Source organism: Elephantulus edwardii, unplaced genomic scaffold, assembly GCF_000299155.1.
Source record: "Elephantulus edwardii isolate Elephantulus edwardi_28Jun2011 unplaced genomic scaffold, EleEdw1.0 scaffold00025, whole genome shotgun sequence".
Taxonomy (NCBI): Eukaryota; Metazoa; Chordata; class Mammalia; order Macroscelidea; family Macroscelididae; genus Elephantulus; species Elephantulus edwardii.
The window spans coordinates 1467005-1493066 of NW_006399775.1; the positions used below are offsets into that span (position 1 = coordinate 1467005).

The window sequence follows — 26062 nt, forward strand, 5'->3', positions numbered from 1 at the left end:
TCTATGTAAATAAAAATAGGAAAAAAAGAAATATTTTTCCACTTTTAGTTCATAACAAAGGAAACCTAGGTATGTTTAAAGTACTGAGGTTCTAAGCAAAAGCCTAGTAGTTTGAACTCATCAGCCGTTTTGCAGGAGAACATGTCAGTTTTCATAAAATCTTAGATTTTTGGAAACCCTTCAGAACACTTTTATTGTTTTATATCATTGCTGTGAGTCAGAATGAACTGTATGACAATGGGCTTGGTTTGGGTTTTTCTAACTCCAGGAAGTATCTTACTGACAGTTTATTGTGTGTGTTAGTGTGAAAGCATGAATAAAAAATTTCACAGTGACCCTTTAAATAATAAGATGGATTATAGCTTTAGCCTTTTATATTTGTTTATTATTTAACAAATAGCACTCCTGTGAATCTGCTTATAGAATTTAGAATTGCAAAGCAGCACTCCAGCCCATCCATATATTCAAGAATGAAGGTTTGGGACAATAAGTTCCCAGCTGTAATTCCAGCAGTAACGCCAAGAACTTTTCTGACTTCTAAGAAGTCACAAAGACCAGTATGCTCAACTATAAAATTGTGATGTTTGACATGGTTATGTCTGCAACTCTTTCTGATTTGAATTTATTTTTTAAGTCTTTATGATCTATACCTGATTTCCACATTTAAAGGAGAAAGTGTACCATGTTGAAAGGCCATCGTGAAATATTAAAGACCTGGAAAAGGCAAAAGTCTTGCAGATTACAATGCAAATTAAAGTCGCTAGGATAATAAAATAAATGCAAGGTAATAGAGGGCTCCCTCAGCAACAAATTAGCAATTGAGAAAACAAGCATGAATTTAGCCACATAAAATTTTGGTTTCGCAGAAGTTACCATTTCTTGACAATAAAGATTTAAGAGTACTGAGAAAGGACCAAAGAATGGTATCTCAGAGTATTTAATTCTTACCTGTACTCTTTCCTTTTTTTTTTTTTAAAGTCCACTTTCAATTAAAAATATAATGGAAGAAAATGTCTTGAAACAGTTTCATACACTGCCTGTGGGACTGTAAAATCTACAATACAACCTTCTTGGCTATATTATAAAAAATACTGTGCAATTTTCACACAGTTTGACCCCGCAAGTTAACTTTCTAAAATGTACTCTTAGTAAATAAGGCTCAGTTTCAGGGACTGGTGAATTATTCATTAAGGCAAAAGGAGAAAACAACATTACTATCTTATTACAGGGAATTGCTTCAACTATATATTATGGAAAAGCAATGGATACTACTCAGACATCCAAAATAAAACTGCAAAATAATATGTATTTTACCACAGAAAGATATTTATGAAGGGAAAATAATTTTAACATATAATATACACGATTTTTTGAAAATGTCAAAGCTTATTTACCTGTCCTGTATGTGGCAAATGTCTGGATTTATGTATAACAGGGATTATAACTGGGATATGAGGACTATGGGCTTTTATATGATCTTTTCTTGTATTTTCTAAAGTTCCTTCATATATTGCTTTTTGACATTTATGTATCAATAGCTATATTGCACTGGGAGTTCTGGTGAACTACTGGTTAAGAAGCAATGCTGCAATAGCAAAAGCACAAAATTCAAATCCTCCAACTGCTGTACAGGAGAAGATTGAAATTGTTTTTATCTTACTTGATCCACAAAGAATACCCTTGGTACCAGCAGTTAAGAAATCAATTGGACAATTAAAACAGACATTCGGATGGCGGGGGAAGAAGAACAAACTGGGGAGGAGGGTAGAGAGAATGGTGCAGCAATGAAGGAATGAAAACCCAAAATCCCTGTAAATGTTCATTAAAACGAATAAAATTTAATAAAAAAAAGAAATCAAAAGATATGTTACATATGGCAAATCTGCTGTAAAGGACATTTCCAAAGTCCTAAAGAGCAACAACATCTGTTTAAAGACCAATGTGCACCTGATCCAAGCTATTGTCTTTTTAATGACTTGTTATGTGTCTGAAGTTTGCATGATCACTAAAGACGACAGAAGAAGAATGAATGCCTTTGAGTTGTGTCGGACTAGAGTGCTTAACATCGCATGGACTGCGGTGTGAAAAACAATGTATATGAACTTTGTAAGTAAACTAGAATAAAGTAAAAATTTTATTTAAAACAAAGAAACAAATATGTCTTTGAAGATGTGCAACCAGGATGCTCCATGGAGGCAAGGATGGCGAAGCTTTGTCTCCCGTACTTTGAGCATGCTGTTGGGAAGAGTCAGTCCTTGGAAAAACATACTATGCTTGGAAAGGTGGATGGTCAGTGAAAGAGAACGTAACTATCAGTAAGATGGATTGACACAATGACAGTAACAACAGGCTCAAATATAGCAGAAATGATAATGAACAGGATAGGACCGGGATCAGATCTACTGTTACAGGGTTAGAAGGAGTCAGAGTTAACTCCCAGGCACATGGAAACAACTTCCCTATCTCTAGTGGTCTAAGGGTAAGAAACTGATCTGCAATCCCAAAGGCACACACTTTGAATGCACAAGTTTCTCTGAGTGAGGGTGGGCGATCCCCTTTCATGTGATTTACTGCCTCTTAAAACCCACTAAGAAGTCACCATGAGTCAGTTCCAACTGAATGGCACATAACAATAACAAATTGCTTTCAATGGTGTCCGGCTTACAGTGACTGTCCAACAGCTTTATGAAACAGAAAATATTTTTGGGAAGACACTGCTTATCTTTCTCCAGCAGAGCAGCTGGTGCAGTTGAATCACTATCTTTTCAGTTAGCAGAAAAATGCATAACACATTACGCCACTACGCCACTGGGATTATATACACAGAAACAATTTGCTATGGTGTCTGAAGCAACTCATAGTTGACACTCTTGTAGGTTTTTGAAAGGCTGTAAATGGCATAGGAGGAGATAACTCATCTTAGTCCCACAGAGCTTTCGGTGGATTGAAACCACTTTCCTTTGAGATGGAAGTGTAATTTCTTAGCCACTAAGCCATCACAGCTCCATGTACATATGTTGCTGTAGTTGTTAGGTGCTTTTGAGTCAAGGTGACTCATAGCAACTCTACAAGCATCAAATCTAAACCTTCTCCTGTCCTGTGATATCTGCATGGGGGCACATTGTTAACACTGTAGCAGTTACTGTGTCCATTCATCTAACTTTTCCTTACCTTCTACCATTCTAAACATGATGTCCTTCTCCAAGGAATAATGTCTTCTTGGAATACGTGCCCAAAGTATATGATGTGAAGTTTTGGCATCTTTGCCTCCAAGAAGCGCTCTGGCTGTTCTTTCTCAAAGACATAATTGTTCTTTTGGTAGTCCATGAGATATTTAGTGTACTTCTCTAAAACCACAGCTCAAAGACATAAATTCTTATTTTGTAATTCTTATTCATTACCCTGCTCTCAGCTGATAGGAAGTGACTGAAAAGATAATGACCTGAATAAGGCACACCTTACTCTTCAAATTAACTTTGTGCTCCTCAGTAATTTGGAGAGGACCCTGGCCAGCCACTTTCCCAATGCAATACATCTCCTGATCACTAGACTATTGGTGCCAACTATATTGACTGTGGATCCAAGTAAGTTAAATTTGTTGACAGTTTTAATCTTTTCTCCAGCAATCATGATGATGTTTATTGATCTAGTGGTGGGAATGTTTGTTTTCTTGATGTTGAGATGTAATCCATTTTGTACATTGTAGTCTTTGATCTTCTGCAAGAAGTATTCAAGTCTTCCTCACTTTCAGCAAGCAACATTTTGTCATCTGCATAATGTAAGTTATTGATGAGTCTTCCTCTGATTCAAATGGCATATTCTTCTTCAGAGTCCCATTTCTTGAATGATTTCTTCAGCATACAGATTAAATAAATATGGAAAAAGGATACAACCCTGACATGTACCTTTCATGATTTTAAACCCTTACTCTTTTCATACAACAGCCTTTTAATCTAGGTATAGGTGTCACATTTGATATTCATTAATTGGTGTTCAATGCCTCAAACATGTTCCTGAAATGGTTTTTAAATTCAAGTCCACAAAGAATACAAATGTCATTACAGAGAGAGAGGAGAAAGAAAAGACCCAGATGTATATCAGATGAGACTCTGAATATTGCACTAGCATCAAGAAGCCAAAGCAAAGGGGAGAAAGTAGGAAGTTAAAGAGCTGAACAGAAGATATCAAAGAGCAGCATGGTGAGGAGGACCGGACACCATTATTGGAAGCCCAGCTTGCACGTGAGTGGGTTTCAGGGTTATTGAGAGTTCAGCCTGCAAACAGGTAACTTTCGGGTTTAATAATTAAAGAGAAACCTTTGTCCTCTGTTCTGCAAACAGGCTGAGAACTTGGAGGTCTCTATTCCTGTAAATAATATATCTTAAGTCGTTTTAGTCTCCTAACCCCTTTCATGTGAAGACCATCATCTATCATAAGGAACAGAGTGTGTGTCCTTCCTTGCTCTATTGTTTCTGTACTTACCTTTTATGATTCTATAAAAACTGAGATATGAGATCACTGTTTATTATGATTCTATGGAAACCCTAAAAAATGAGATCATTGCTGAGACCCCTACAAAATTTCAATAAAGGCCGACCCACGAGGCTGCCGCTTCCCGTCCTGTGTTTTTCTTTGTGGCAGTCCTGTCTTGTCTTCTGTGTGCGTCTGTATCTTTATGTTCATTTCTTCCAGACATTGTGTAAAAGGCTGCAGTTTGCAACAGCATGGGAAGACAAAGCAAAGTATTATATAGAAACGTGCAAGAGCTGGAGTAGAAAACCAAAAGGGAAAAACACTCTCAGTGTTTCTTAAGCTGAAAGAACTGAAGAACAAATTCAAGTCTATGAGCAGAATAGTACATAGAGTTACTGTACCAAAAAGAACTGGCTGACACAGAAGAATTTTATAAAACAAAATATGATCAAGAAGCAATGGTGATGAAGGAGGAAGTAAAACATGGCTCCAGGGATGTTGCTCTGGGCGTGCTCACCATATTGTGCCCAAAAATCTGAAGGAAAGCTTCCTGGCCAACTGACTGGAACAGATCTGTATTTATTTATATTCCAAAAAAAGGTGACCTGATAGAGTGTGGAAATTTCAGATCTATATCACTAAAATCACTTGCAAGCAAAATCTTGCTGAAGATTATCCAAAACCAACTGGGACAGTTCTCATTGACAGAGAACTACCAAAAATACAAGCTGGATTTAGAAGAGTCTGTGGTATTAGAGACATTATAGCCAATGTCAGATGGATCTTGACCACAGCCAAGAGTACCAGAGGAATTTCTGTCTGTGTTTTATTGACTAACAAAGTCATTTGGGTGTGTAGAGAAAAAAAACAATATAGCTAACCTTCAAAAAGAATGAGAATCCTAGAACACTTGATTGGGCTCATGTGAAACCTATTCTTGGAAAAGTAGTCTTCAGGTCAGAGCAAGGAAACACTGCATGGTTCAAAGTCAGGAAACAAATGCATTAGGGATAACATCTTCAATCCATATCTTTTCAATCTCTCTGTGAAACAGATCATTCAGGAGGCTGGACTTTATGAGGAGGAATGTGACATCAGGATTAGAGGAAGATTCATCAGCATCCTACGTTATGCACATGACACAACTTTGCTCACCAAAACTGAAGCAGTCCTGAAGTGTTTGTGGCAGAAGGTCAAGGACTGCAGTTTTCAGTATGGATTGAACCTCGACATCAAGAAGACAAAGCTTCTCACCATTGGGCCAATTGCAACAGCATCATGATAGATGGAGAGCAGATTTGGGTTATTAACATTTTCAGTTTGGTTGGGTCCACAATCAACACTCTTGGCACCAGAAGTCAGGAAATCAGAAGAAGAATTTCATTGTGAACTTCTACTGTCAGGAACCTCTCCAAAGTGCTAAACAGTAATGATGACAATCTAGAGACTAAAGTGTGCCTGGTGCAGTCCATGATCTTTGCTATTATTTGCTATGCATCAGAGAGCTGGAAAATGACTAGGGGAAAAAGAATTGATGCCTCTCAGTTGTGGTGCTAGAGAGCAAGAGTCTTAAACATAATGTGGACTGTCAAGAGAACAAACATGTCTGTGTTGTTGTTGTTAGTCAAGCACAATTCATAGCGACCCTATAAATAGACATTCACCTGGTATTCTTTGCTTTCAGTTCAGATCCATCTGACAGCGGTGATATTTCTGGTGCCATATCCTCTTCTAAACTTAATCTGAACTTCTAGAAGTTATCTACCAATGCACTGTGCTAGCTGGTTTTGGATGATATTTAGCATTATTTTGTTTGCATGTGATTAATGATATTGCTGGATAATTTCCACATTGTGTTGAATCACTTTTCTTGAGAAAGAATCCCTATACACATATATGTATGTATATATATATATTTCCTTATTCTTCATTTAGGGAGCTTTATAGCACAGCATATATTTATTAGCCTGTTAACAGAAATTTTAGTAGTTGAGATTCAGTAGCTGCTTGCTGGAGGAAGATAAACACTATCCTCCTTTAAAAACTTACAGCCTCAGAAGTTGCATAGAGGGTCACTATAAATTAGAATCTACTGGGTTTGGGTTGGTTGGGTTGGTTTTTTAAATTATTAATCATATAGGAGTCATAGTCTTCAAGGGCAATGCATTCATGCAGAGCTGATAGACATAAAATGAGATGACTTATAATACATTTTCAAAAGGATGAAAGAAGCAAGTAGAGAATAAAGTAGAGAACAGACAGAACAATAGAATTGTGTGTGAAATGGCGGTGAGGGTGAATGATGGGAGAAAGCTTCCTAGAAATTTAGTCTAGAAGTTTAAAAAAAGCCATTCACTTGGCTATCAGAAAAGTAAGAGGAGGTGGCGTCATGGGTATTACAGAGAGAAGAAACAGGACAAGGACACGAGGCACACACTCTGTGTTTAGGGAAGCATGTGCAGAAACACTTAGTCAGAACTGTGCTTAAAGAAGAAGTTGCGAGAAAGGAGGCTGCAAGTTTAACTGAGGACAGATCAAAAAAGGCCCATATGTCATGTAAAGGATAAATTCTTGTTGGCAGTTTCACAAAAATTTTGTGGATTAAACCTTGTTTTCATAAAGAGCCAAGGAAAAGATACTTTCAGCAGTCTGTGAATTAACTAGCTTGTAGTTTTCTTAGTTTCTTATTTAAGAAGCCAATTACCCAATCTTTGACAGAAGAATTTTCAATAAACCAAGCTGTAAACCAGTCAAACTCAAAGTATGAATCTCAGAACTAAATAATAATTTTCAAAGCACATGTCTCAAAACTATAAAAAGAATTGAAGAGCAACGCTAAAATGCCGGTACACCTCAGTAAGTAATCCTTTGTCTGATATTTTACAATGTTAAAAATTAGCAGACCAATGCATTAGTGTGGCCAACTAAACACTGCAAAACATAAGTGACTTTATATCCTCCAATGAATGAATAAGTGAATAAATAAACAAGTATGTTTCTCTTTATAATAGCTACTAGCATCTGCAAATCCATTTTATAGACTTTGCTACATTTAATTGTTATTAATTACACTCATTATCTAGTTGTGTACAGTGAGTAGAGAGATTTATTAAAAGGAATTTTCCTAATTTGACATTACTATAAATTTTTATACTCTTGTTTCTTTCTTTAAGGATACTTTAACATTGTATATTAAAATATTTTTCCTTTCTTTAAAGCATCAAGACACAAGTGGAAAAACATAATTTTATAATGAATATATAACCTTTTATATAAATATATAATATGTATATAATTAATATATATGGAAATGTACATATTCCCATATATAGGAAATACAGGGAGCTCTGGTTGTCTAGTGGCAAGAAGCTACACTGTAATCCCCAAAGCACAAGGTTCAAATCCAGTAGCGGCTCCACAGAAGAATGGGAAATCTCCTCCTGTGTGATTAACTGCCTCTGAAAACCTGCCGGAGTGTTAGCTATGGGTCAGTTCCGACTCGACAGTACACAACAACATAATAAATATATAATGAACTCTTCTTTCAGGTGTTAAAACCAGGGAGAAAAATATCTAGAAAAGTTACATTTTCTCTAGGGAAATGTTTTGGTCACTCATTAATTTTTTTAAAAATGTGTACAATGCTGAATAGACGATAGGAATATAAATGAGAGCAAGATGGAAGTGTCCTTTGCATTCCAGATCTTTTACTGTAAATGGTAAAATTTCTAAGAGGGAGTGATCCTGGGGGATAATTTGGACAGAGCCGTTTTAGAAAAGTGTATTTATGCATTTATGTTTACTAGAGATATTGGTCTAGAATTTCCTTTTACGGTGATGTCTTTGCCTGGTTTTAGTATTAGGGTTATGCTTGCTTCATAGAAGGACTCTGAGAGTGATCCTTCTTTTTCTGTTTTTTTGAAATAATTTAAGCAGAATTGGTGAAAGTTTGTCCCTAATGTTTGGTAACATCCATCCACAAAGCCATCTGACCTAGGCAAGTAACAATCAAGCTTCTACAGGAAATTGCATCGTTAACTCAAAGACAGTGGAGTCTATTTGGTAGTTCAAATCTAGGAATACTTCAGTGAGAGAAAATGGGCAATCTCCTCTTGTGCAATTAATAGTCTACCAAAACCTGCTGAAGTCAGCTTTGAGTCCACTCCAGCTCAATGGCAATGAGTTGGAGTCATTTCATTATTCTTCTGTTGTTTTTTGTTTGTTTGTTTTGTTTTGTTTTTTAAATTGTGATTTGAGTGAAAGCCTTGAGAACAATGTTTCTTTTTTCAACAATTGATATGAACTTTGTTTCATAACACTCATTGGAACCCTACAATGAAACAGTTCTATTCCTACTTTATTCCTGTATTTTCAGTTTCCATTTCTTCTTTTCACATCTTCATGGCATTTGAGCTTAAAACAGACAGAGTTGCCAGTTTGATCAGAAAGAGTTAATTGCTCTTAGGTGTGTATACCTATTCAAGCATTACTGATTTTCCTATAGGCCTGTCCATTTGATTTTATCATTTTTGAAAAGTTATAAAGCAAAAAGATACATTCACATCTCAACATATATGATTCATTGACACTGATTACATTATTTAAATTTCAACCATTGAGTCATCCCTTCTCTGAGTAATCTCATCACTTAACTTATTAAGAAGGTTCCCATCTTAATATGCCAAGTTGCTGTTCTTGATTTGATCCCATATAGATAATTCTTGAAAAAGGACAACACACAAGGCATCAACAGTCTTTAACTAGTAAAACTACTGTTAGAATTTAAGGAAATGGGAAAGATCCAGTGGAGCTCTGGAAAGATGGTGCAATAGTGGATATATTTCAATGTTGATTAATTTTATAAAATAGAATGAATGGAAATAATTGTATAAAATGCATTGTGAATAAAGATAGTGTGAAAAACAAAGTATATGAACTTTGTAAGAAAACCAGTATAAAATAAAAAATTATTTAATAGAATGAAATTTTTAAAAAAGATTGTAGGAGCTATCTTTGGTTGGAGGTATAAAGATTATTTTAGGGAAATACTTTAGGGATTCATCTAGTTGCCATAACTCTGAATCAACTATATTTTGAAAATCTGTTTTTCATTTCCCTACTCTCCCTTTTTTTAAATGGAGATTTTTCTATAGCCTTTGATCAAAATGTTCAGTAACAGTAACTTGGAACTAGCCATTTCTTGCTTTCTCATGGCAAAAGAAGTGGCTGTCTCATTTCATATCCTATTCCTAACTTTCCTTCCCCTGATGCTTCAGGCAAATAGAGACAATGTGTTTTTTCTTGGCTGACCAATTATAAGCTTTAAGATCTCAGGTAGTACATTATGAACTAGGGGGCAGATTGGAAACATCCATTATTGGGCCAATTGGTTGAGATCTCCCATGAAACCAATGACCATGAACCTCTCCACCAAGGAACTGAACCCCAAGAGGAGTTTAACTGTACACAAGTAGCCCTAGCAAACAGAATGTGAAAATTATTAAATAATATAATATCACATACAAGCAAAATTGTGTTGAAAATGATAAAAAAAATTGGCTAGAACAGCACATTGACAGAGAACTGACAGAAACACAAGCTGGATTTAGAACAGGACATGGCACTAGGGATATCACTGCTGATGTCAGGCAGATCTTGGCTGAAAGCAGAGAGCATCTGAATGATGTATATTTGTGCTTTATTGACTATGCAACGGCATTTGACTGTGTGGATCATAACAAATTATAGCTAACATGGAGAAGAATGAGAATTTAAGAACACTTGATTTTTCTCAAACAAAACCTCTTTCAAGAAGCTATTGTCTGAACACTTGATCATGCTAATGAGAAACCTATACTTGGACCAAGAAGCAGTCGTCAGAACAGAGCAAGGAAACACTGCATGGTTCAAAATTGGGAAGAGTGTATGCCAGTAATGTGTCCTGTCTCTATACCTTTTCAACCTATATGCAGAACAGATTATCCAGGAGGCTGGGCTCTATGAGGAGAAACGTGGGGTCAAGATTGATGGAAGATTCATCAACAATCTGCGTTATGGAGATGACACAACCCTGCTTGCTGAAAGTGAGGAGGACCTGAAGCACTTGCTGCAGAGGGTCAAGGACTCCAGCCTCCAATGTGGATTGAGGCTCAATGTCAAGAAGACAAAGATTCTCACCACTGGACCAATTTGCAGCATAAGGATGGACAGTGAAGAGATTGAGATTGTTCACAGCTTTAGTTTGCTTGGCTCCACAGTCAACACTCTTGGCACCAGCAGCCAGGAAATTTGAAGACGTATTGCCATGGGAAAGTCTGCTGTTAGGGACCTCTTCAACGTACTGAAGAGCAATGGTGTCTCTCTGGAGACTAAGGTGTGTTTGATACAGGCCATGGTCTTTGCTATCACTTGTTATGCATCAGAGAGTTGGACAATGGCTAAGGAGTGTATAGAAGGAGAATTGATGCCTTTGAGCTGTGGTGCTGGAGAAGAGTATTGAGGGTACCATGGACTGATAGGAAAACAAACAAGTTCATTCTGGAAAGGGTTAAACTGGGAATCTCATTGGAGGTAAGGATTCTGAGGCTTTGTCTCATACTTTGGACATGTTGTAAGAAGGGACCGGTCCTTGGAGAGGGACATCATGCTTGGAAGAGTGGAGGGACAGCACAAGAGGTGGATTGGTTCAGTAACTTGGGTAATGGGTTGGGAGTGTCAGAGACAGTGCGATTGGCACATGACAGAGCAGAGTTTAGGGCTGTTGTACATAGGGTCGCTATGAGTCGCAAACGACTCAATGGCACATAACAACACCAACATTGTCTGAAATACATATTGAACAATATAAATAGAAGGGAATATACCACATGGTTCAAAGTCAAGAATGGAGTGCACCACAGATGTATCCTCTTCCCATACCTTTTCAATCTATGTGCTAAACCAATCATTAATGAAGGTGGACTTTAGGAAGAAGAATAAAGCATCAGGATCAGAGGAAGAATAATTGTCTGCCTGCATTATGCAGATGACACAACTTGGCTTTCCAAAACCAAAGAGAACTTTAAGCATTTGCTGTAGAAGATTAAGGACCCTAGCCTTCAATATGGACAGCATCTCAACATCAAGAAAATGAAAATTCTTACCACCAGGCCAATAGATCACAATGATAGATGGATAAAAGATTCAAGTTGTTAGCAATTATATCTTACTTGGACCCAAAAATCAACATGCTTGGTGGCAGCAGTCAGGAAATCAAAAGATGAGTTGCACTGAGAAAAATCTGCTGTCGATAAGCTCTCCAGGGTGCTAAAGAGTAACAATGTGCATCACATACAAGCTGTGGTCTTCTCATTTGTTCACTATGGATATGAAAGATGGATAAATAAGAATGATAGAAGATTAAACGTCTTCAAGTTGTGGTGCTGGAGGAGAGTACTGAACATATCCTGGACTGCCAAGAGAACAAACAGGTCTTGAGAAAGTTAAACCAGGTTGCTTTTTGGAAGCAAGGGTAGTGAAGCCCCGTCTTAAATGCTTTGGGTATATTGTCAGAAAGGGCCAGTTTCTGAAGAAGGACATAATGATTGAAAAGGTAGAAGTTTAGTACAAGAGAGAAAGACTCTTGATGAGAAGTATTGACACAGAGTCATGGCAATAGGGTCAGGTGTGTTGGATATGGTGAAGTTGGCTGAAGATCAGGCAAGGTCCAGAGCCGTTGTTCATAGGGTCATGAAGAATCATAGTCAACTTGAAGGCACACAACAATACAATATCACACAGCTTCTGCCACTTCAACTTCTCACATTCATTCATTTTGAAACCCTACCTTTAATCAAAATGCATTTTTTTAATATCAGTGTAGAATGAAACTCTATGAGCAGTAATGCCTGTTCCTGCCTACCCTGTTTTTGTTGTGCATCGTGGAGTCAGAACTGACCCTTCACTGAATTTCCAAGAGACAGTAACTTGCATATTAGGAGATTGTCCATCCTTCTCTTGCAAAGCAGCTGGTGGATTCAAACCATGTGCCTTTGGGTTGACAACTCTTTACCACTAAGCCACTAGATTTACCCTCCTGACTGAGTAATCTCTAATAAACTTTGATCTCCACATTTGCTTGTTCTTGTCTTTCTATATAAATGATGTCACACAATACATACCCTATTCAAATTGGCTTATTTCACTCGGTTTAATATCTTCAAACTTCATCCAGAGTGTAAGTATATCTTACACTCAAGCCTGACTTAAATTTAAATGGTCACACTGCTGCTGGCTATCAAATGGACTTTAGGTGAGCATGAGAGGTTTGTAACTGTTGATTTTCAGATGCCAGTAAGCTGTAATTAGAAGAGGCAATGAAAGCAAGAATATATGTGAGTGTGGAACTAGGGAGTAGATGTCTATTGTTGTTAGATCCTAAATTCATTCTTCAGGGAGATAAGAACAGCAATTACAAGTCTCATCTGGAAAAGAAAACCTCAGAACAAGCAAAGGCCTTATGACAAACTCAAATTAAGTAGGAGGTATCTCACTCCTTGATCTCAAAACCTACTCCACAACTGTAGTAATCAAAACAGCATGACATTGATATAACAATAGACCCATAGATCAATGGAGTACAACTGAGGAATCAGTCCACCCACTTATGGTCAACTAATTGACAAGGACACAAACCCATTAAATAGGGAAATAATAGACTCTCTTTAACAAATGGTGCTGGTAAAACTAAGCATCTACCTGCAGAAAAGGGAAACAGGATACATACATATCTCATACTATACATAAAAAATAACTCAAGGTGGATCAGAGACCTAGGTGCAAAACTCAGAACTATAAAGATCATAAAAGACATAACACAAGCAAATTCAGAAATTTAGAAGCCCTAACCTATGGCACAAGCTTTTTGGTGGTACATGTCCAAAGGGGGTAAGGTACTGCTTCCAAATGCAGGGGAGGTGCTCCTGCTGGCTCCCTGTATTTTCTCTCAAGAGACTCAGGCTGTTATTGTCTGCTCTTTTACTCTGCCTGGAGCATGCCTCTCTCTTAATCTTTGTCTTCCCAGCACTTAGCAAGGTACATGACACAGTGTGCTTTTTGTTCACAGAACTAAGTTGAGATGAATCACTCAGCCAAATTAATATAACATTCATTAAAAGTTTGAATTTAAATGCCTTGTCTTGATGTAGAAAATATGAAAACAAGAGCTCTTTGAAAGGAACAAAATGGCATCAGTATTTTGTTTCACTTTTTTTTGTTACCTGTTCTGATCTACTTAAAAACATGGAAAAAATAACACTAACTGCATATTCTGCATGAACGAAAGGTGAAGATAAAACACAATCTCTGTTCAGTTCCAAATCTGTGTAGTTTTTGGTGAAAAATGAATAAAGCTTCTCTCTTTTTCTTTCTCTTTTATAGTTCTTTTGAATTTTATTCTTACAGTATCATCTACAGGTAATTTAATTCCTCTATATGCTGGTTGTGCAATAAAACCTCTGCTTGTAAGGATATAGAAGTGTTTATCATCATGCCCCCCCCACCTCTGGAAGTTTAATCCAATCAAAATCTGCTAACAAACATCAAAAAACCTCTTTGAAAATGCATTAATTCAATTGAGTCCTAGGACAAAAACAGCCTGAGGATGTGTGTGTATAATTTGTGATGTTCATCTTCACAAATCTCCTTACAGGTGATCCAGCCAGGGTTCTAAAGCACCATAAGGTGGGGAACTTAAAATAACACCACACTGGCTTACATCTCAGAAAGTGTTGATTTCCTTTAAGAGGTAGAATAAAAGAATGTTAGGAACTTACTCCTGGAAGGAAACATCATTCTGAATGAGCGCAGTGCAGCAACATATGTTGCTGTTGTTCCTAGGAACAATTGAATTGACTCATAGCTACCCTGTGTATGTTGTTGTTGTTTTTTAATTGTCATTAAGTCGAGCATGACTCATAGCGAATCCATGAACAAAAGACCTAGTGCCTTTATATAACTATTGTCATTTCTCCAAGTTCATAGAGTTCCCATAAGCATGTGATTTAGGAAGTGGATGCCACTTCCGCTTCAAAACCTGTTTTACAACTGAGAGCTCCACCAAACACTGTCCAATTTGGGAAACCGTTATGGCCTTTCACATCCCAAATGCACAAGGTTCAGCACCACAGCAAACTCAGATTACCTCAGTACAGCAAGTTGACAAAGAGTGATGTACAATGTACAAAGAATGCTCCTCTAAAATACAATACTACTACTCTCACTTAGCAGTGGTTAAATGTTATTATGCAAAATATGACTCACAGAGACTCTATGAACAAAAGATCTGAACTCTGTTCTATACTTAACATCTTTTCCTTATGTTGATAGAGTTTATACACTTTATAGAGTTTCCAGAGGCATCTGGTTTAGGCAGTGATGGCACTCCTGCTTCTAAACCTGAATCAGTCTGGAAGCTCCTCCAAACACTGTCAATGATAGGCATCCTTTGTGGTATTTGACACAACTATGGTACAGTGTTCAGCATCACAGCAACTCCAAGTTATTCAGTACAGCAAATAGGTAAATGTGCTGTACCACTTAAAACATGTTCATGCTAATCTTAATAAAATTGTCCCTATGGAATTTTAGAGAGACACCCAACAAATGTTGTTGACTACGATAAACTATGTATTCCCTCTGCCCTTGAGTCCTCGTTTAAAATGGGCAAGCAAAAGTCCAGCCAGCTGACACTTGCTTGTAGAGGTGAAAAAAACACGCCGGTAATACAAACCAACACAAACCCCAAAAATTTCCTTATGTGACCCTCATCAAGATGTGAAAAACCCGCTTCTAGAGTGGAACCACTGCACAGGGGCCTGCAGGCCAACTGCAGACTGAACCATGTGTATAACATACAAATTCTGTCCCATCCAGTGCCGTACTCATAATCAATATTGTACTTAATGCTCACTGTTCCCACGACTGGATGTGTCCATCCATCTCCTTGAGGATTTTATTTTCTTTCACTGGTCCTATATATTTCTGAATGTGATCTGCTTTTCAAGAGGATGGCTCCTTTTGAAAACATGAGGTGAATTCTCATCATCTTTGCTTCTGAAGAACACTCTGGCTGCACTTTCCCTATAAATATCCCACTCACTGCCATTCGAGTCTGCTACAACTCAGGGGCCCTCCATTGGGTTTGAGAGGCTGTAAAGGAGGAGATAGCTTATCTTTCTCTCCTGAAGGGACTGGTGGGATTGAATTGTCACCTTTTTAATAAGCAGCCTTACATGCTATGTATTATGCTACAGGTTTTCTTCTAAAGTGTGTAGTAGGGTTCATTACTTTTGTGTTGGGGTGATTTGAATACTGTAGAAAATGGTTTTTGAGCCTTTGGATGGTAAAACTCCAAGTTTGTTATCCCAGGATATATTATTTATATGAACACAAAGAAAAGGAGCTTTGATAACCAAGACAATTGTTATGCCTAATGAGAACTATATAATTTCACAGACAAATTTGTGAACCTCTGTATAGAAAATGAGACAAGTGATAGAATTTTGGTAGAAGAGGGGGTCTGGTAATTGCTTCCCTTGCCTCTTTCTCAGCTTTGCCTTAAACAGCATTATTTAATCCCATGAGGATTTTATTTTAATGTTGTGTTCTATTAAATCACATTTATACTTACCACAGGATCAAATAACAACTTGTCATTTTTTCATGTTACTACTTAACAAAATACTGTTTTAAAGTCTGAGAAATATATTTTGCCAGGCAACAGTTCCAACTGAAGCCACACTCACTTATATCAATTACTAATGCTTCCGGCTTCCCCCCAGGGATCTACTGGTTATATGCTGAACAACATAAAAATGTAGAAGAAAAAGGGCAAGATCTGGTACAGTTTCTTCCCTTAATGTACTTAAAGACTAAGAAATATGATTCATGCTCACTCATGGTTGTTGAGTTGGAACCAATTCATAGCTGGTGCTCTGTTGGGCTTTGAAGGCTGTAAATCACATTGGAAGAGATGCTTATATTAATCCATGGATTCATTGGTAGATTTGAACCACCAGAGAGGCACAGCCTTTGGGTTAGTATGACAATTGCCTATGGACTCCAGATCTCTCTATGCCACCAGATTGCCCTAGAAATATGATTGGTGAACTTAAAATATCACCTGAACAATACAAGTGTGTAGTAAGATACCATGAAGTGGATAAGCCCAAGAGCTTCTAGGCCTAATATTAACTAATAAAATATGCTAGAAAAACAAGAATCAGAAAAAAATCAATTTAAATAATACTACTAATGATGGCTATCCGGTCATCCAGACTGGAAGAGATCTACATTTGTTCCCATTCCCAAGAAAGGTGCTTCAGAAGAAAACGTTTTTGTCTTTAATTTGGGGTCTTTCAATACAAAAGAGATCAGAAAAAGATACAGAAATGATATGAGATATGCATCAATATTATCTAGGTGAGAATATAGGTGAGATAGAAATAAAACAAGAAAATTAGCAGCTACGTCATAATTTTTAAAGCGGAGCTCTGGGTGTATTAACTTTAATTATATTGTATGTTTACTTTTATGTAGAAAATTTTCCATAATAAAAAAGTGTTTTAAAAAGGCCATTGGAAGGTAATGATAAAGGATAACCAATAAGAGAAGTTTCTGAACAAAAATGAAACAAAATTCATTAGCAAACCTAAGATCTGAGGTCTTAAGGTATTTTAGAGATAAGGCCTATGTGGATAATATTCCAGAATTATTGTTATTGTTGCTAGGTTTTGTTGAGCTGACTACAACTCACAGGGACCCTGTTGATTACATTAATGGGGAACTGCCAGAAATTCAAGCTGGATACGCAAGTCATGGAGAGAAGGATATATCACTTCTGATATCAGATGGATCTTGGCTGAAAGCCAAGAATACCAGAAAGCTGTTTACTTGAGTTTTATTGGCTATACAAAGACATTTGATGGTATGGATCATAACAAATAACAAATTATGGGTAACAATGAGAAGACTGTGAATCTCATGAAAAATATAGATAGACCAAGATGATGATCTGAACAGAACAAAAAGAACACTATAATGAAAACAATCCATACATATTCAATGTGTAGACTAAGAAAATAATTTGAGAAAATGGACTATAGAGAGAAAAATGTTGCATTAGGATTAGAAGAAGATTCATCAACAACCTACATTATACAGTTTACACAACTTTGTTTACAGAAAGTAAAGACTTGAAATATTTACTGTAGAAGATAAAGATTATATCTTAATATTAAGAAAACAAAAATCCTCACCATTTAAGCAATAGGCAACATCATGACAGATGGAGAAAAAAGGGAGTTATGAATTATTTTACTGGATCCACAGGAATATCCATAGTAACAGTTGTAAAAAAAAATAAAAAGACATGATATTTTGGGAAAATGTATGTGGATATCACCTTGAAGATTAAGATACACCTGACCCAATTATGGTATTTTCAGCTGCTTCCTCTGAATCTGAAATTTAAACAATGAATAATGAAGGCTGAAGAAGAATTGACACCTTTGACATCTCAAAGAAGAGCATAGAATATCTCATGGACTTTCAAAAGAATAAATAAGTCTTGGAAGAAGTGCAAACACAGTGCTCCTTAGAGGCAAGGATGGTGCGGCTTCATTCTATATATTTGGGAATATTTTTAGGAGGCATGACTGCTTCATACTGGGAAAACAACATTATGCTGGGAAAGGTCAGAGGAAGAGAGGACGATGCTGAATAAGATAAATTGGTACAGTGACTGCAATAATGGACTTGACCCAGACGGAGATCCTGAAGATTGTGCAGAGTAGGACAAAGTTCAGATATGTTGTTCATGTGGTCAATATGAGGCATAATCTACTGGACAGCATATAAAAATAATGTAAAGGTAGATTGCAACTTTGCCCTGTTCTGTTCCAGCCTCACTGTATGCTCCATGTTCAAGCCTGTTGTTGCAGTCATGTGTCAGTCTATCCTCCTGAGGGACTTCTTTTCTTTTCCTGATAAGTATAATGATATTGCAGGATTGGTTGTTAAGTGTTGTGGCATCTATTCCAACACACAGTGAACCTATGTACAACAGAGCAAAAGTGTGTCTGATCCTGAGCCATTCTGACAATCTCTGGATAGACATGATGAATACAAATGTAGACTTTAGAGTTAGAAGTGCCTATAGGAAAAATCACATCACTCTTCCAGTCAGTTGGCCAAGTGGTTGTCCTCCAGATTTCTTGGCACCACTTGGTGAGCACATCCAGGGCAGCATCTATTAATTGAAATATATCAATTAGTATATTATCAATTCCTGAGACCTTGTTTTTTGCCAAATCTGTCAAAGCAGCTTGAACTTCCTCCATCACCACAGGCTCTTGCTCATATGGTGTTTCATGAAATTCTTGTGTGTCTGCCAATTCCTGTTGGTACAATGACTCCATCTTTTTTAAATACTTCTAGGATCATTTAATATTCTGCTCAAAGTATCCTTAAATATTGCAACTTGAGGCTTGAATTTTTCTTCCGTTCCTTGAGCTTAAAAGATGCTGAGCGACTTTGGCCCCTTTGATTTTCTGACTCCAGCTCCTTGTACTTTTCATTATAATACTTTGTCTTCCTGCCTTGCCTTTTGAAATCTGTTCAGTTCCTTAATGTCTTCATTTCTTCCCTCTGCTGTGGCTCCTCGACAATCTAGTGCAATATTCAGAGTCTCTTTTGACATCCATTTTGGTCTTTTCTTCCTCCTCTGTTTCTATAACTACCATTTGCACTCTTCCCGGATGATATTTTTGATATCCTCCCATAACTAATCTGGTCTTCGCTCATTAGTGTTCAAGGCCTCAAACCTGTTCCTGATATGGTTTCTAAATCCAAGTGGGATAGACTTAAGGTCATATTTTGGTTCCCGTGGATTTGATTTCATTTTCCTTAGCTTTAGCTTGAACTTGCATACAAAAAGTTGGTCTGTTCCACAATCAGTACCTGGCCTAGTTTTCACAGCTGGTATTGAGCTTCTGCAGTGGTTCTTTCCACATATGTAATCAATCTGATTCCTATGCATACCATCAGGTGTATAACCCGAGCTGGTGTTTCTTATAAAATATATTTGCAATTAATAAATTGCTGATTGTGCAAATTTTTTTCCCCATTCTATCTCCAACTCCATTTCTGTCACCAAGTCTATGCTTTCCAACTACTGGTCATTCTTCTCTGTTCCCAACTTTTGCATTCCAGTCACCCATTACTATTAATGCATCCTGATTGCATGTTCGATGGATCTCTGACTGCAAACATTTGTGGAAATCTTCTATTTCCTCCTCTTTGGCTCTGGTTGTTGGTGCGTATATTTGAATCATGGTGATATTCCCTGAACTTCCTTGAATGCATGTGGATATTTTCCTGTCACTCACAGTATTGTATTTCAAGACACATGTAGAAATAACTTTTTTAACTATGAAAGCAACTGAGGAGACCTGAGGGGCTTGCTGCAGAAGGTCAAAGACTTCAGCCTTCAATATGGGATGAAGCTCAACATCAAGAAAGCAAAGATTCTCACCACTGGGCTGATTTGCAGCATCATGATAGATGGTGAAGAGATTGAGATTGTTCTCAGCTTTAGTTTCCTTGGCTCCACATGGGTAAGTCTGCTGTCAGAAACTTCTCGAAAGTACTGAAGAGCAACAATGTCAGTCTGGAGACTAAGGTGTGCCTGATCCAGACCATTATCTTTGCAATCACTTGTTATGCATCAGAGAACTGGATAATGGCTAGGGATGATAGAAGGAGAATTGATGCCTTTGAGCGTCAATTGGTGTTGGGGTGGTGTTGGAAAAGAGTATTGAATATACAATGGACAGCCAAGAGAATGAACAGGTTTGTCCTAGAGAGGGTTAAACCGGCTGCTCCTTGGAGGCAAGGATTCTAAAGCTTCGTTTGACATACTTTGGATATGTTGCAAGTCAGGATCAGTCCTTGGAGAGGGACATCGTGATTGGGAAGGTGGTGGGACAGTGCAGGAGAGGAAGACTGTCTATGAGATGATTCAGTCACTAGGGTAATTGGGGTAGGTGTGTCAGAGACAAGGAGATTGACACAGGGTCAAGCAGGGTTTAGGGCTGTTGTACATAGAGTCACTATGAGTTGTAGGTGACTTGACGGCCCATAACGACAACAACAAGAGAGAAATCATAGTGGCAAGAACATGTATTGTAATCCCAAAGGCACCAGGTGCTCTGGTGGGGAAGGATGGGTGAGTTCCCCCCGTGTGATTAACTGCCTCTGAAAAACAGCTCGGGGGTCAGCTATGGGTTGGTTCCGACTCGATGGTACACAACAACAACAACAATTCTAATGTGTTCAGGAGACATTGTACTAGACATTGTCTAGATCCAAACATAGAAAAAAATAAGAACATTTTGCTTCTATGTCAAAGACTGAAACCTGCTTCAACTTGTCATGTTTGTACATGTGGAAATATAATTTTATATCTTATTATTAGAGTTTGCCAAGTACAAGGAAAATTCAAGCCTCCGTCATTGCTGTGAAAAGCATATTTTCTCTAATTCCCAGTTGATCTTTTAGAATACATTTGGAAAAGTAGTTTGGTAAACATTTCCTTTCAAAACACAATCACTCAGTTTTGAACAATGTACCAGGATGGCAATAGGTGTTGCTTAAATGATTTTCCATATTTATGACTCATGAAAAGACTCACAGTTGTTTATCTCAATTCCATTAATTGACCGGTTGATGACTCAGCTAGCAGTTAGCACTATTACTCATTATTCTAAGAAGAATTCTCTAAATCAACTCACAGCTAATAGCAATTTCTCTCAGGCAAGTAGAAGTGATCTGTGAGTTGAATAAAAACATTATAGACATACACACATACATATATATGAAGTATGAAAGGCTGATATATACATATACTCTTAACTTTTGTTAATAGCACTATTCACTAGCAGAAATAATTGCATAGGCATCAATAAAGGCATATGCCCCCCCAGGGGACTGATACTTCTCCCTTGCATATTCGGTAATAGCATGATTAGGAGACAGAGGGAGAGGGGGAATTACTAAAATAGAGAATTCCACAGTATGATACTTTCAGCAATTCACTGTCCTTGATATATTATAGTCTTTGGTGCATTTCATTTAATTCACACCCCAGAGAAACAAATGCATTCTCCATAATCAGATTGGTATTATGGAGACTTAAAGATGTTATTGTCAGGCATAGGAAAAGAACTCATTAAAGTTTCAGGGCAATTTACATTAGACCAAAATGATCAGATTTCAAATGAAAACCATTAGTGTGGGCTAATATATTTTCGTGGGCATTACTAAATCCGCCAGCAATTGAAGCATTAAGGAATAAGCCTGTCATGTGTAAGGATATGGTTCAAATGAAGACTCAAGAATGCTTTGAAGGCTTTCCCAGAGCAGGTTGTTACTATTTTCCTACTGATATTGTTCTATAAAGTTGCAGTCATAGTATTCATAGTATTGAGATTCCTTACCTGAAGGTAATGGCATGACCTCAACGAAGGCTTGATTTCCTGATGAACCAAAGGCTTATCTAAGTTAAGGGAGCTCTTGCGATAAGCTTCCTTAGCCTGGCTTACTGTCAGAGTGGACCAGGAGCTCCTTTTCATGTACTTTGCATCAGGGGTCATAGACAAGCCTTCACAGGCAGAACACTTGACGTCATTATTACTTTTGGAAGTCTTCAGTGAGAGATCTCCAAAGGGTCCCTGGAGAGTTTCAGGGTAGCAATGAGAGATATGATCTACGTGGTGCCTATTAACCACACTGGGTGTTCGGTACGTGCTGTCACTGTCCAAATTGTCATCAGAACTCCACCAACTACTCATGCCAGATTTATGCTTGGTTTCAGGTTTCCGCTCCTTACTTTTACTCCTTTTACTATGTTTTGAATGATGCCCATGGTGATGATCATCCACTCTATTATCACCTTTGGTCCCGTTGATGTTGCTCTTGGAGGAGCCTTCCAAAGAATGAGACTTGGTGAAGAGCTTTTGGACAGAATGGACTAGATGTCGTATTCTCCCTGGACTCTCACTGCGTTGTTCTGCGGCAGTTGAAGTCCTCTGGTATTGTAAAGTATGGAATCCATCTCTATGGAGAGGGAGTTGTTTTTCAAACTGGTCCAACAGATTGGCTGGTATTCGATTAATTTTAGTGCTAGCATGAGACATTGCACAATCGTCTCTTGTATCATAATGTGAACTATAGTGCATTCTGGGGAAAGTGCTACTAGACATATGATCACCCATCATCATGGGCATCATCATACATTCAGAGTGAATGGAACTTCTGGGTGAACAACGATGGTGGTCCATGGGGCAGCTGTCAGTTGGGCTGAGCAAGTAAGACTGCCTTGTTTCCTGCCCATGGTGAATGTGATCATGAGAATGTTCACAATCTTCAGGGGGTGTTAAGCCACAAGTATGACCAGAACATAATTGCTGTTGATTTCGACTCCCAGATAATCCTTTCATATTCCTAGGAGCAGGGGAGTATCTTTCTTCATTGAAGTGCTGAGTCGGTGACCATGAGTACTGCTGGTCTGTTGACAAAGCAGAGAAATGACATTTATTACTTTGTAGAAACATTACTGCAAGAACTTAAGTGCTAAAAAAAGTAAAATGTTTGACATCCAGTACATAAACGGTTTTTATCTAATAATCTATTTTTCTTTGGGGCATTTGAATGGACAATAACTTTATACATTTTGGATACCTACAAATGATACTATTAACAAAGACATATTTGTATATTCTCAAATGATATTCTTTAACAACTCTTATTTAATATACCGTAGATTCAGCAAATCTATTGGCAGGAATTTTATGATATTAAATCAAATAATCAACTTGATTGAAAAAAAACACACTAGGTGAGTTTAAGAAGTTTGAAGAATGGCATCTGCTATGTAATATAATGTGTAGCAAATTAATATATCACACACTAATATATTGATCATGAAATTGTTTAAATCCACATTGCCACTGTGCAGGTAAGGGAACAGAAGTGAATTATTCAAGGCTATGCTTCAGTGTCAAAGTGAGGGCTATCTCTAGCTATCCTGACTTTCTATTTAAGTTTTTTCAACTATGCTTTTTTTTCCAGGAAAGAAAAAGAAGTGTTTGGATTATTTTAGATGTTATGTTGTTGTTGTCATTGGTCATATTGAGCTGATTTTGATTCATAGTGATCCTATGTGAAAGAGTAAAACTTCCCCTTGAAGTTTGTCTACACTGTAATTCCTATAAGAAGCATGTTACCAGTCTTTGTCTCACAGAGCTGCTGAATGAGTTTGAACCAAAAGGTTAGTAGCTAAGTACTTAACTGTTGTACCACCAGGGCTCTCTAGGTGAGGTGTTCTATGATACACAGATAATAAAATAATTAAGAATTGATGTATTTGGCAGATGTAGTGCTTGCTGTTACTAGCTATTGGACACTTCTCTGGATTTTCTGTTAGAAAGACAGTTGGTTATGATGGTTAAAAAGATGACCTCTGGAAACAGACTCCTTGTTTCAGAATCTTGGCTCTGTCATGACTAAGTTTGTGAGTCTAGTCAAGTTATTTAATCTCTCTAAGTTTCAATTTCATAAGTTATGTGACAAAGATAAGGAACACAAAGATAAAGCAGCAAAGTTCCGGACATTAGTAAAACTCTTAATTTACTAGCTGGATTATCATAAATGTCTTAAAGCCTCCTTGATCTGTATTTATAAAGTTTGAGTTTATTACATTTACGTGATCTCAGAATGTCCTAGGAAGCCCCAGTTTTCACCTCTGATTCCTGCTGTTCCAAGTGTTTCAATTTCTGTCCCGCATTAGATCTTGTTAGACTAGTGGCCAAAGAGATGCAGGAAAAACTGACACAGAAAGTGGATTCCAATAAGGGAACACATAGGAAACAAAACTACAAGGCAGAATACAAAGAAAATAGCCCATGAAATTTACTGAGACAGGAGAGGGCTTTACAGTTCCCTTCTTCCCCAACTTCACTGCCCCTTAGACTTCACAGGGCAAGGTATTCCATCCCTGAAAGACACCTTTGCTTGGAGAAAGTTAAGACAACTTCATACCCCTAACCTGGTCCTCACTCAATCTTCTCTATCCCCTATACTTCATCTACTCTCAACTCTTTCTCTCCCCACATGCTTTTTGGCTCACTTCCCTTAAAATATTCCTGCTGTTTGCTGATTGACTAATTTTCTGTAACACCTAAACTGAAGACTAAAGTTGTGGTTATTGATCATATTCCCTTTTATGATAACATAAAGGAGAGAATCAGGTACCTTTCTCTCTCTGCCTTTACCTGGGGCATCGTAAGCAATTGCAGGGTTAAACACACTAAGAACTCATTTGCTACTCACTGTGACTCCTTTCAAAATGATGTACAGATTAACAACTAGGGCAAACATGAAAGGGAAACAAACCTAACAGACACTGAACTTCTTCATTATTTTAAACCCAAACTTTTTAGGAAATTAATATTAGAAAGACATTACCACCTGCCAAAAAGATTTATTAAATGACTAAGTCAAGGCACTCGGAACCTACAATTAGACTCTTGGTGTCAGGCTATATCAGATAGACAATTGAACGATAAAGAAAGGACATAATTTTGTTGAGGTTTGAGAAGTTAGAGGCAGAGCTTTTTATACCTAGGAGTGACAGTAGAGAAGAGAATGTAATTGTATTCTGAGGAATTACAGTGGGCTCAGAGAAAGGTTTTGGGTTGTTTCTGATGCTAAGGCAACAAGTGGATGTCTCTGACTTCTCACAATAAGCAGTGTCCAATTCAAGGACAAACAGGTATTTTATCTCCAAAGAGAGCTTTACTTCATTATATTTTCCAGTTCTTACACTGTATGATGGTAGTGTTCTATGCTATAACAGCTATGCTATGCCTTTGTTTCTTAATAGCCAAATTATAATGAGAGCAATTTCATACATTAGGAGGGGATATTGAGACTATATTTTAATATAATTTAAAGGATGTTTTCAAAGAAAATTCAGTAGGAAACAAATAGCAAAATTGTGTTCTGTATGTAGATTTTACAGGAGTATGAAGTTGTCATCTTACCATTTTTTGCTTTATTTTTCATTAATATGTAATTTAATGCAATTCTAATCTTCCTTCATATTAAAAAGCCAGTCCATTATTATTCCATTCATCTATTCTATTTCTGCCTAATGTTTAGCCTAGAAGCTATATTATGAATGTGGCTACATTAAAAAAAAACAAAAAAAAATCCAAAAACGAAAACAACAGTATAAAAAGATAAAAATTTAACTGAAACGAAGTGAATTTGATTATACAACATGATCATGCATTCTCATTTTCACTATACTGGATTGAATTCTCTGGTGCATGCACGGAAACTTATGCATTAGCTCTTAAAATAATATTACAATAGCAGCAAACAAGATAATAATGTACTGTAAATATGGGCAATGTTAAAAACGGCAGTAAGGACTTGTAATATAGTTTGTTTTTGTATAAATCTACATCCTTTAAAATAAATACTTAGG

General features: G+C 37.2%; 1 protein-coding gene across 2 annotated transcripts in view; it reads right to left on the minus strand.

The window, feature by feature from the left end:
- The window catches only part of DLGAP2 (discs, large (Drosophila) homolog-associated protein 2), a 301058-nt gene extending 277989 nt beyond the window's left edge, over positions 1 to 23069 (minus strand). Inside the window, exon 1 of one of the 2 annotated variants that reach the window (XM_006882844.1) lies at positions 22008 to 23069. In XM_006882844.1, coding sequence (XP_006882906.1) covers positions 22008 to 23009 — 1002 coding nt within the window. In that variant the 5' untranslated portion in view covers positions 23010 to 23069. The remainder of the gene's footprint in view (positions 1 to 22007) is intronic. The other variant, XM_006882843.1, reaches the window with a different exon arrangement.
- Positions 23070 to 26062: the final 2993 nt, after the last annotated feature.